The 12,688-nt window shown below is 38.4% G+C and overlaps 1 protein-coding gene across 1 annotated transcript; it reads right to left on the bottom strand.

Annotated features, from left to right (window-relative positions):
* Positions 1-5,969: 5,969 nt before the first annotated feature.
* On the bottom strand, positions 5,970-12,404 carry si:ch1073-303d10.1 (protein LBH-like). Its single transcript, XM_048181394.1, has 5 exons — positions 12,117-12,404; positions 9,766-9,904; positions 8,230-8,308; positions 6,853-7,052; positions 5,970-6,749 (listed from the first exon to the last, which is right to left on the bottom strand). The coding sequence occupies exons 3-5, from the start codon at positions 8,302-8,304 to the stop codon at positions 6,635-6,637; spliced, it is 390 nt and encodes a 129-aa protein (XP_048037351.1). The 5' UTR covers positions 8,305-8,308; positions 9,766-9,904; positions 12,117-12,404; the 3' UTR covers positions 5,970-6,634.
* Positions 12,405-12,688: the final 284 nt, after the last annotated feature.

A 12,688-nucleotide genomic window follows, 5' to 3' on the forward strand; every position in this document is an offset into this window, starting at 1 on the left:
GCGGGAAAGTGCTTGTGAAACAGCAGGAATGTTTATTTGGAGAGATTGTGAAAGCGTCAGTGTTTGCCGTGTCAGAGTTCAGCGGCATTTCTGGCTTGTGCGTTTCCTGAACAGTGAAGCTGCGGCGTGTTCACATAAACACTTCTTCATCTCGGAGGAGACGCACAATAATGAGCTCCAGCTGGAGCAGAACCATCTTCTCGCTCCGTTCTATTAATGTGACTGAAACAGTTGGCCATTGACAGATCCGTGTGCGGGACGGACGGCCTGCTGGAGGAATTCTGGGAGTTTGCTTAGTTTGAGTCTCTACAGAAGATGTTGTTCTCTCTCAGCAGTGTTATTTCAGTATCACTGATAATCTATCCCAGCGAACAGGGAACGTTCTCTCAAAGTTATGAACAAACGTTCTTCCAGTAACGTTAATAGTCTTTAATAATGTTCTCAAAGCGTTCTGTATGCATTGTTCATGCAACAGTTTAGTTGGATGTTTAGTTAACGTTTTTTAATGTTTCGGAACATCCACAGAACATTCAAAAGAATGTTTGAAGAATGGAATGTTTTCTTAATGTTCACATAACATATTTTTAAAACATTTAAAAAACAGGACGTTTTAGAGAACATTCAGAAATGTTATGGTTAGGCTTAGCTAAAACGTGCACGCAATTTACTATTTCGTTCCCTCGATTTGCTAAAGTGCACGATTTACTATTTCCATCCCTCGATTTGCTAAAGCGCACGATTTACTATTTCATTCCCTCGATTTGCTAAAACGTGCACGCAATTTACTATTTCTTTCCCTCGATTTGCTAAAGTGCGCACGATTTACTATTTCGTTCCCTCGATTTGCTAAAGTGCGCACGATTTACTATTTCCATCCCTCGATTTGCTAAAGTGCGCACGATTTACTATTTCCATCCCTCGATTTGCTAAAGTGCGCACGATTTACTATTTCGTTCCCTCGATTTGCTAAAGTGCGCACGATTTACTATTTCCATCCCTCGATTTGCTAAAGTGCGCACGATTTACTATTTCCATCCCTCGATTTGCTAAAGTGCGCACGATTTACTATTTCCATCCCTCGATTTGCTAAAGTGCGCGCCATTTACTATTTCCATCCCTCGATTTGCTAAAGTGCGCACGATTTACTATTTCATCCCTCGATTTGCTAAAGTGCGCACGATTTACTATTTCCATCCCTCGATTTGCTAAAGTGCGCACGATTTACTATTTCCATCCCTCGATTTGCTAAAGTGCGCACGATTTACTATTTCCATCCCTCGATTTGCTAAAGTGCGCGCCATTTACTATTTCCATCCCTCGATTTGCTAAAGTGCGCACGATTTACTATTTCCATCCCTCGATTTGCTAAAGTGCGCACGATTTACTATTTCCATCCCTCGATTTGCTAAAGTGCGCACGATTTACTATTTCCATCCCTTGATTTGCTAAAGTGCGCACGATTTACTATTTCCATCCCTCGATTTGCTAAAGTGCGCACGATTTACTATTTCGTTCCCTCGATTTGCTAAAGTGCGCACGATTTACTATTTCGTTCCCTCGATTTGCTAAAGTGCGCACGATTTACTATTTCCATCCCTCGATTTGCTAAAGTGCGCACGATTTACTATTTCCATCCCTCGATTTGCTAAAGTGCGCACGATTTACTATTTCCATCCCTCGATTTGCTAAAGTGCGCACGATTTACTATTTCCATCCCTCGATTTGCTAAAGTGCGCACATTTACTATTTCGTTCCCTCGATTTGCTAAAGTGCGCACGATTTACTATTTCCATCCCTCGATTTGCTAAAGTGCGCACGATTTACTATTTCGTTCCCTCGATTTGCTAAAGTGCGCACGATTTACTATTTCCATCCCTCGATTTGCTAAAGCGCGCACGATTTACTATTTCGATCCCTCGATTTGCTAAAGTGCGCACGATTTACTATTTCGATCCCTCGATTTGCTAAAGCGCGCACGATTTACTATTTCGATCCCTCGATTTGCTAAAGTGCGTGCGCCATTTACTATTTCGTTCCCTCGATTTGCTAAAGTGCGCACGATTTACTATTTCGTTCCCTCGATTTGCTAAAGTGCGCACGATTTACTATTTCGATCCCTCGATTTGCTAAAGTGCGCACGATTTACTATTTCCATCCCTCGATTTGCTAAAGTGCGCACGATTTACTATTTCGATCCCTCGATTTGCTAAAGCGCGCACGATTTACTATTTCGTTCCCTCGATTTGCTAAAGTGTGCGCCATTTACTATGGCCCTCGATTTATAAATCATGCGCACAATTTTTTTTTCCTGCGTGTCGTGTGGGGCTTCGTAAGTTAGCAAAACGTTTTATATTGAAATTTTTATTTTGTTTTCATTTTAATTTTTAAGTTTTAGTAATTTTGTTGTGTTTTTGTCCTTTTTATTAGTTGTTTTTTCATAACTCAAGATACATTTACTGGAGAAGCAACATGACTTCAGATATTACGTCTTTAAAGGTGCAGTAAGCGATTTTCTGGGAAACGCTCTTGATATTTGAAATCACAAAATCAAACACATCCCCTACCCGAAAAGATCACACTTCTATCTTGATCGCTCCGCCTCCAAATTCATGAACACACTATGCAGCACAGGCACCTCCTCCCTCATGCGTGGACACACCTCTTATTGCTGATTGGCTACATGTGTGTTGTGGCCCTCGGTCCAATCCGCTTTCAGCAGCGTTGCTTACTGCACCTTTAAGAGAGTTTATGCTTGAAACAAACATCTGCCCGTGGGGTCAGAAAAATCAACTTAATTCAAAGGGAAAACAAGATTATTTTTCTGACCCTCTATCAGATATTTGTTCTTGTTTTAAGCACAAACTCACTTCATTTTGATCTTTTTTTTTTTCCAGAAAACAAGTCTTAATATCTTCAGTCATTTTGCTTCTCCAGTAAATGTATCTTGATTTAAGAATGTCTCGATATTTATGCTGGAAAACAAGACGTAATTTTTTGATTTTTAACCAGTAAACCATCCTTGGTTCTTTTGAACATTCTGGTCAACCATCTGTACAGGCTCTAACCAGCCCAAACCAGCCAGATCCAGTATTGTGAATTGGTGCAGGATCATGTCGGTGGTTTCGGCAGGAGACATGAAGAGGAACGGATGGAGAGCAGTGAGTTTGGACGCAGCCGTGCAGTGCACACTAAACTCTGTGTGTGTGTGTGTGTGTGTGTGTGTGTGTGTGTGTGTGTGTGTGTGTGTGTGTGCTCCATCTGGAGGTGGTTACAGAGGCACGTTCCCTTCAGGGCCAAGAACCTGGAGCATTTCCTGTGAGAGCGAGAGTGAGCAGGAGAGGAAGACGAGGGAATTAAAGGAGAAAGAGGCGTATTAGCCGCTCCCGCAGCACATCTGGACTCCATTAGAGGAGACGTGACCTCACAGATGAAACAACCGGAGAGTTCTCCAGTCTGACCTATTTCTGCTCACGGCGCTCATGAGATTCTCCAGACCTCCAGAACAACAGCCACCTCCGTCTGATAGTGTACAAACACACACTGTTCCTCAGTTAGACGGGCACATACCAGGATCTGGGATCTCAGCCAGAATCACATGCTTCCATACTGAACTCACATGTGTGTGCTGTAGTCCCAGATCACAAAAAAAGGTTTAAATAATGTTTCCTAACATTCCCATTAAGCTCTAAAAATTTTATTTCTCTGGATGTTCAAAATTTTTTAATGTTTTTTCTTGGTTATGTGAACGTTAAGGGAACATTCCATTCTTCAAACATTATGGGAATGTTACTTTGGAATGTTCTGAAACAAGTAGAAACATTTAAAAAACAGACAAACGTCCAACTAAAGCGTTAAAAAAATGTTCCATGAACGACGTATAAATGATGTTTTTGAGACCAGATAACGTTCTATTACCGATACTGGAAGAACGTTTGTTCATAACTTTGAGAGAATTAACTTGCTTCATTCAAGTGAAAAATATTATTTAATATCGCTGAATCAACCCAAATACATTGTACCAAAAAAACTATTTTTTGTGGCTTAAATTGGGTAGAAATTGATCTTGAATTTCAGGTTGCCAGTTTTACACTGTAGGCGGTGACATATGAGACTATAATTTAATTGAACAGTAGGCACTAGGTAGTGTACAGTGTTCACTGTCTAGTGTTCTGGTGTTCCAGTGTGAACACAGATGGAGTCACTCACTCTGTAACCCCGCCCTCACTGCTGAAATGGGAGGGGCCTGGTCGATGATTGACAGTTTGAGTTCAGGTTTGACAGACAAGGCTTAAGCTAAAATGCATGTTTGAGATGTTTTTACTGAAAGCAACTTGTACTGACATATCTTAAAATATGTCCGTGCCATTGCTTTGTCTCTGATGCACACCAGCGATGTTTTTATCTAGTGTACTTTTATAAAAGCTACTTAAATATCCTAATTGAACTAAGACCTAATCCTGTCTTAGGCTAAGCCCTGTCTGTGAAACCGAGCATCACAAACACATTCTCTTCAACAACACAAGCACAAGCAAACAGAATTTACATTTTAAAAACTCCTCTCTGATGAATAATTAGATCACGAATATATCAATAATTTAAATATATTGACGTTTCTAAACAAGATGATTATTGTTCCCAGAGAAGATTATGTTATCATAAATTAAAACCCAACAGAAGACAGTCGGATGGAATTATGGGTGGTTTGGATGTGAATGGTTAAAGTCTGGTGCAGCTCTCTGGAATGTGAGCGGTGGAAACACGGCTGGAGTCATGAGATGTTTAGTCTACGGCACAACTGATGATGGAGGATAAAATCCGCTGATCTCTCCGTCCGGCTCGCAGTGTTTAGTTATTGGCTTCGTTTCGAAACGCTTTAGTTTTTATTGTGCATGCTTGGCTTCTGACAGTAAACACAATATACCATCTGAATATCAGATCAGGCTCCTATTTAACATGATGAAGATTGTGTTTTACTGCCCCCTGTGCTCATGTGAGGAACACACACTGCGTTACACACAAGTTCATGCATTTCCTAGTAATCAAACTTGGTGTTTTATTGTTATGGCCAGAAACAAAGTCACACAAGTCCAGTGTCAGACATTAAAATGGCTTTTATTGAGCAAAATCATGTGCGTCATACAGAAAGTGCTCTGCAAAATTAAAAACAAAAATACTAGATGGAGATTAACAACAACTCAAACCTTCGGCTTAAACATCAAGGCAGACTGTGATTCTAACAGTCATCTGCACTTATAATACATTTCATTCAATCTCACTCATGCACTGAAAAACGTGATGTTCTTCCTCTGGATTTCTGTCTTGTTTTCAGTACAAATATCTAAACATTCGTTTTATTTAATATTGTGTATTTTTAGGAGATTTTATGGCACTAAATTACATTTATGCAGTAGTTATAATCTATTGACTTTTTGACATTTCCAACTTAAACTGGTAAATCTTGAATGTTTTGGATCACAGACTGAAGTTTGGTCTTTTTTTTTAAAGGAGACACTTGGCAGATTATTGCTAAAGTAAAAAAGTGAAATTAAACAAAAAAAAAAAGTTTGTTTAATATTATGCATAAAAATACTATTTGTAAGTTTTATGTGAAATATATATTTTCCAAAACATGTTTTACTCTAAAACTCTAAACAAATTTGAGGTTGATATCTCAAAAAATGAGCTTTCAGTCAGATTTTGTTTGGGCGCAGTACCAAACGCTTCCACTAGATGAAATTAATTTCATATTCATTTCCAGTGCGCTCATTTTTGACTGCGAGGAGCACAAGTGTGACAGATTTTTTCAGGACCATTGAACCTTTTTGAATCATGTCCGTGATTTTTGTGTTCACATAGCAAGAGCCAAAACCTTTACCAAGTTTCATACCATTCCAATGAAACAAAAAAATCTAAAAAACAAAACAAAAGATAAGTCTGTTTTTGATTTTGTTTTTTGAAAATGCATCAAAATGAAGTGAGTTTGTGCTTAAAACAAGAACAAATATCTGCCAATGCGGAAAAATAAACTTATAAAATAAAAAAAGAAAATAAAGATTATATTTCTGACCCCATTTGTTCGTTTTAAACAAATTCACTTCATTTTGATGCATTTTTCACAAAACAAGTCAACTAATCTTGATTTAAGAATGTTTAGATATTTGTGCTGGAAAACAAGAACACTTTAAATACTTTTAAATCATATACTTAAATTTGGCTCTTATCAGAAGTGTTTTCAGTCGACAGATGACCTGAGACCAGCAGAGAAATTTATATTTACATTCATGCATTTGGCAGATGCTTGTATCCAAATGGATTTACATTGCATTGAAATTCCTACACATTTCCCTGAGAATCGAACCCATGACCTTGGCGTTGCTAGCGCCATGGAAGAAGATGCATTTATTTTGCATTTTTCTAATTTTATATCAGCACTACAACTGCAGTGAAATATTGAACTATCACATTCATCCAAAGAGCATCTTGAACTTCAGTCATGTGATCACTCGTTTACTTTAGTCACATGGAAACACAGCACAATCTGATTATTAATTTTTTCAATTTAAACCTATAGCTAGGTTTAAATCACATGTTTTTGTGCTTCAGTTGTGCTGATGTTTCTCATCCTCTGATCTGTTCAGCTGCGAAAACAGGGCGGAGCTGCGCGTGATGATGTGGGCGAAGGGGGCGGAGTCAGTCTGCTGTAGTCGATCTGAATACAAGGTATCGATGAACGCTTAAAACGAGGAACTCTGGAACAGACGAAGAAGAAGGTGGTTTAACTTATTCAAAAATGTATTGACAATCAAAGTTAATCAATTTTATTATGGAATTCGGTGTAACGCCGGTACTGACCTGTCCACGTCGGCCTGCTCCTCCTGACCGCTGCCGGCGGGGTCACAGCGGTCCTGGAAAGGGTCTTCCTCCTCTTCCTCCTCCTCATCTACGACAGAGTTCTGTTCTCCGCTCTCCTCTGACGGCTCCACCACGATCGACGGCAGACGCTCCTTCAGTCGCGCCGCGCCCTTCATCTGCTCCGACGGCTCGGGGAAAATCTGCAGGTATGGGTTAAATGTACTGATCAATGGCGTCCTCTTGTGGCTCTCTGAAGAATTACACCATCGTGTGTTCAGCAGAAAACAACACCGCTTGTCATGCTCAAATATTACATTTCATGTAGTGTGTAATAAAGCTGTAATAAAGTTATTGTCTGCTGAAAGAAATAAGCGATTCTGAACTGCCGAAACGAGTCGTCAGTAATAGAGGAAGAGCTGAACTTTAGATATGCTAATGAGTGTTTGGTTTCTAACCAATCACAGCAGATTGGGCCATCTGACCAATCAGAGCAGAGCAGCTCTCAGAAAGGCGGGGTTTAGAGAGACCGAATCTTCGATCGAAGCGTTTCAGACACTGAGAGAAAAGAGCTGATGCTGCAGTGGATATTATGAGGAAATTAAAGTGGTTTTGACCTTGAATGCATGTAAACCTGTTGTAGGAGACTTAAAAATAGCATACTATTATATGCTTTTCTGAGTGGTTCAAATCTTGGTGACTCTTTTTGTAGGCTTAGATATGCAATCTGAACAAACAACAAACCTGACTTCATTTGAATGAGTATTGCTCACTTGTCTGTCAGCGGTCAAAACTGACATATATGGAGAAATATATGGAGCTGAGTAAATTCTAAATAAATATATATTTAGTAAGCATAAAAATACCTGACACAAAATGGCAGCAAGCTGTCCCAAATACATGATAAATAATCGTGTTTGAGTGTTTCAACTTATAGAAGTCTAGATTTTTACTGTAGTGAAGTTCCAAAAGTTGGCATATTTACTCTCACATTTGATGGTGAAATAGAGCAATTGACATGCGAATAAGATCATCTAAATGACCTAAAAAGTTTTATTGTTACTACTCCAGGGAAATTAGTGTTTTAGCATTTCATTTTTTAAAAATGAGATGTGTCTGATGCTTAGCATTTCAAGCAGTAGTTTAACAAAAACCAACACCAAACATGAATTCACATAGTCAAAGACAAATTACGCAAAGTCTTTGATCGCCATTAAGTCTTTAAACCAGTAAAGCTTGTCTGTGTGCAATATTATTCTCATAATGCAAAAAGCAGTAATAGATTGTTTATTAGACACGTAAACATAAAAATAATAAATTATAAAAAATAACAATAATTGGTCTTAAAACTAATAATATCTATCTCTAATATGTCCATACCTGATATGACGTTTGTTCTTCTCTCCTCTGCAGCCGAAGCTGCTCCATGCTGGAGTCCTGTGGACCTTTGGACATTACACTACACACACACACACACACACACACACACACAGAGTCATACAGTTACTCTCTACTCATCCAAGAACAAAGACACACCACTAAAGGTGTATTTACACAGCTGAGCTGATGCATTAAAGGCTGCAAAAATGTATGACATTCAAGCATGATTCACTGATTCCAGTGTAAATACACGCTTCTGTGCTGCATTAAACACGCTGTATAAATGAACTTACGCTATATATGCTGCCTCAGTCACTTCTGCAGTATATACAGTCCAGCTAACGGAATGTTCTGGCAAGGTTCTCTCATAAGGTTAATAGAACGTTATCTGGTCTTTCATAATCTTCTCAAAACGTTAGCACAAAAACGTTATTTATATATCATTCATAGAACAATTTTTACGCTTTAGTTGGACGTTTGTCTAACGTTTTTTAAATGTTAATAATTGTTTCAGAATGTTCAGAGAACATTCAAAAGTAACGTTCCCATGATGTTTGAAGAATGATAAAATGAAATGCTCCCTTAACATTCACACAACCAAGAAAAATTTTTTTTTAGAACATTTAGAACATTTGAAGAACAAAATGCAAAACATTTTTAGAACATATTTTTGTTAGTTGGGAAGATGCTTTAATACCTGCACAAACTGTCTAATGACAACCTTCACTACTTCACACGTATGCTGTGTGTGTTTGCATTAAGTCCGCTAGAGAAGGAGCTTTAATCCCAGTAAGATCTTAATGAGGTTTTCATGTGTCACTGAGAGTGAATGACACAGCAGGACGATCGCTGTTACTGGAGTCTCAACACACTGCCAGCAGAACCAGTACAAACATCACAGTCGACACATGTTGCTCAGAAATATTGGATTGTGATTGATCAGGATTGCCGTTTCATGTCTCGTATATCACACACACACACACACACACACACTCTCTCTGTCACTCACAGAGTAAAATCAGTGTTTAACTGTGGTGATGGTAGCGTCCAAGGTACTTTTTGATATATGAAAAACAGAAACATGAAGTCCGCACACTGAAAATAACTGCTCCAATATACTTATTATTCAATGCAACGTTTCGACCAACAGGTCTTCATCAGGCACATGATCAGGTCGAAACGTTGCATTGAATAATAAATATATTGGAGCAGTTATTTTCAGTGTGCGGACTTCATGTTTCTGTTTTTCATCTCTGTTTTACTGTTGTCCTGCACCTGAGTCCAATTTGGGTGTTTGGGATGTGCACACCAACCTGATATGTTTGATACTTTTTGATATATACCATGATAATGAATAAATATCATATTCATTTACTATGGTATTCTAGGTACTTCTAAGAATACCATGATATTAACATACTGCCCACAATAAAAGCCAAAAAAGTAATGACTTTTTTGTTTGTGAAACATGATTTTCAGATACATATTAATGTAAGTAAAAATTTTTTTTTGAGTTTGTATGTAAATGAGTTTCACCTGTGAGGTTGAGTTCAGGTCGAGTTGCTCAGTCTGTCCTCTTCTTCTGTGTTCAGTTTCCACAGTGTTTGTTCAGCATTCAGTAAACGGACACGTCCTCCTAATGTCTGCCTCTCACCTATCAGTGTGTTCTGTCCCTCTGATGAGCATTAGCAGGTAGAGAACAGGATTAGCGTCTCTGGAGATTAAAGGTTCATGTTACATCTCTCTTCCTGCACAGGGCCTGACACGCTGAACACACACTCACACACACCGACACATGCAGGACACGCCGCTTGAGTAATGACTGTAATTAATTTAGTGATGATGACATAATGAATGCAGTGAAGATGTCATGATTAATGTCAGTGATGATGACATAATGAATGCAGTGAAGATGTCATGATTAATGTCAGTGCTGATGACATAATGAATGCAGTGAAGATGTCATGATTAATACCAGTGATGATGTCATAATGAATGCAGTGAAGATGTCATGATTAATGCCAGTGATGATGACATAATGAATGCAGTGAAGATGTCATAATGAATGCAGTGAAGATGTCATGATTAATGTCAATGATGATGACATAATGAATGCAGTGAAGATGACATAATGAATGCAGTGGTGATGTCATGATTAATACCAGTGATGATGACGTAATGAATGCAGTGAAGATGTCATGATTAATGCCAGTGATGATGTCATGATTAATGTCAGTGATGATGTCATAATGAATGCAGTGAAGATGTCATGATTAATGCCAGTGATGATGACATAATGAATGCAGTGAAGATGTCATGATTAATGTCAGAGGTGATGACATAATGAATGCAGTGAAGATGTCATGATTAATGCCAGTGATGATGACATAATGAATGCAGTGAAGATGTCATAATGAATGCAGTGAATGCCAGTGAGATGTCATGATTAATGTCAGTGATGATGACATAATGAATGCAGTGAAGATGACATAATGAATGCAGTGGTGATGTCATGATTAATACCAGTGATGATGACATAATGAATGCAGTGAAGATGTCATGATTAATGCCAGTGATGATGTCATGATTAATGTCAGTGATGATGTCATAATGAATGCAGTGAAGATGTCATGATTAATGCCAGTGATGATGACATAATGAATGCAGTGAAGATGTCATGATTAATGTCAGAGGTGATGACATAATGAATGCAGTGAAGATGTCATGATTAATGCCAGTGATGATGTCATGATTAATGCCAGTGATGATGACGTAATGAATGCAGTGAAGATGTCATGATTAATGCCAGTGATGATGACATAATGAATGCAGTGAAGATGTCATGATTAATGCCAGTGATGATGACGTAATGAATGCAGTGAAGATGTCATGATTAATGTCAGAGGTGATGACGTAATGAATGCAGTGAAGATGTCATGATTAATGCCAGTGATGATGACGTAATGAATGCAGTGAAGATGTCATGATTAATACCAGTGATGATGTCATAATGAATGCAGTGAAGATGTCATGATTAATGTCAGTGATGATGACGTAATGAATGCAGTGATGTCATGGTTAATGCCAGTGATGATGACATAATGAATGCAGTGAAGATGTCATGATTAATGCCAGTGAAGATGTCATGATTAATGTCAGTGATGAGGTCATAATGAATGCAGTGAAGATGTCATGATTAATGTCAGTGATGATGACATAATGAATGCAGTGAAGATGTCATGATTAATGTCAGAGGTGATGACGTAATGAATGCAGTGAAGATGTCATGATTAATGCCAGTGATGATGACACAATGAATGCAGTGAAGATGTCATGATTAATGCCAGTGAAGATGTCATGATTAATGTCAGTGATGATGTCATAATGAATGCAGTGAAGATGTCATGATTAATGTCAGTGATGATGACATAATGAATGCAGTGAAGATGTCATGATTAATGTCAGTGATGATGACATAATGAATGCAGTGAAGATGTCATGATTAATGTCAGAGGTGATGACGTAATGAATGCAGTGAAGATGTCATGATTAATGTCAGTGATGATGACATAATGAATGCAGTGAAGATGTCATGATTAATGCCAGTGAAGATGTCATGATTAATGTCAGTGATGATGTCATAATGAATGCAGTGAAGATGTCATGATTAATGTCAGTGATGATGACATAATGAATGCAGTGAAGATGTCATGATTAATGCCAGTGATGATGACATAATGAATGCAGTGAAGATGTCATGGTTAATGCCAGTGTTGTTGTCTTAATTAATCCACTGATGATGACATGATTAATGCCGGTGATAATGCCGTATGGATGCCAGTGATGATGTCACGGCGATTGCCAGTCATGATGCTTCAGCTGCTCACATCTGCTGGGTCTCCTTCTCTCTTTAGTATCTTCTCCTGTTTTGAATCATCACTGTAACATTATTTCCTTCAGGAACTGCTCAAGTTTACCATCCTCTCCTTCCCCTCCCACAGCACAAGTTGCTGGTTGTGTTTGTGACTGAAGGTTTGTGGTTGTGTAACACACCACTAGAGGGAGACAGACGACACATTATCACACAGATCTCTCATACAGGCCTGTTTGGTGGCTGGTTTGCTATTGTCAACACATTGCGCTCAAATACAGTCTTTTCACGAATAATCCCAAACCCTGATTCCCTCATGGACATTGTTAATGTTCCGTATTGACAGACTAGTTCACACTGCAAAAACTCCTTTACTTTATAGATGTAAATTTAGCACAACATCATTCAAGTCAAGTGTAAGTGAATTTATTTTGTTTTAAAGATTATTTGCTATTTTTTACTGAAATGCAAGACAGATACTGAATATGCATGATTTTTTCACAGTGTGTCATTATGGACACTGTGTAAAAATAAGTAATCTGTCAGCGCAGACAGACAGAAAGAGGAAAGAGAGACACCCACATGAAT

The sequence above is a fragment of the Megalobrama amblycephala genome, linkage group LG2 (assembly GCF_018812025.1).
Source record: "Megalobrama amblycephala isolate DHTTF-2021 linkage group LG2, ASM1881202v1, whole genome shotgun sequence".
Classification (NCBI taxonomy): Eukaryota; Metazoa; Chordata; class Actinopteri; order Cypriniformes; family Xenocyprididae; genus Megalobrama; species Megalobrama amblycephala.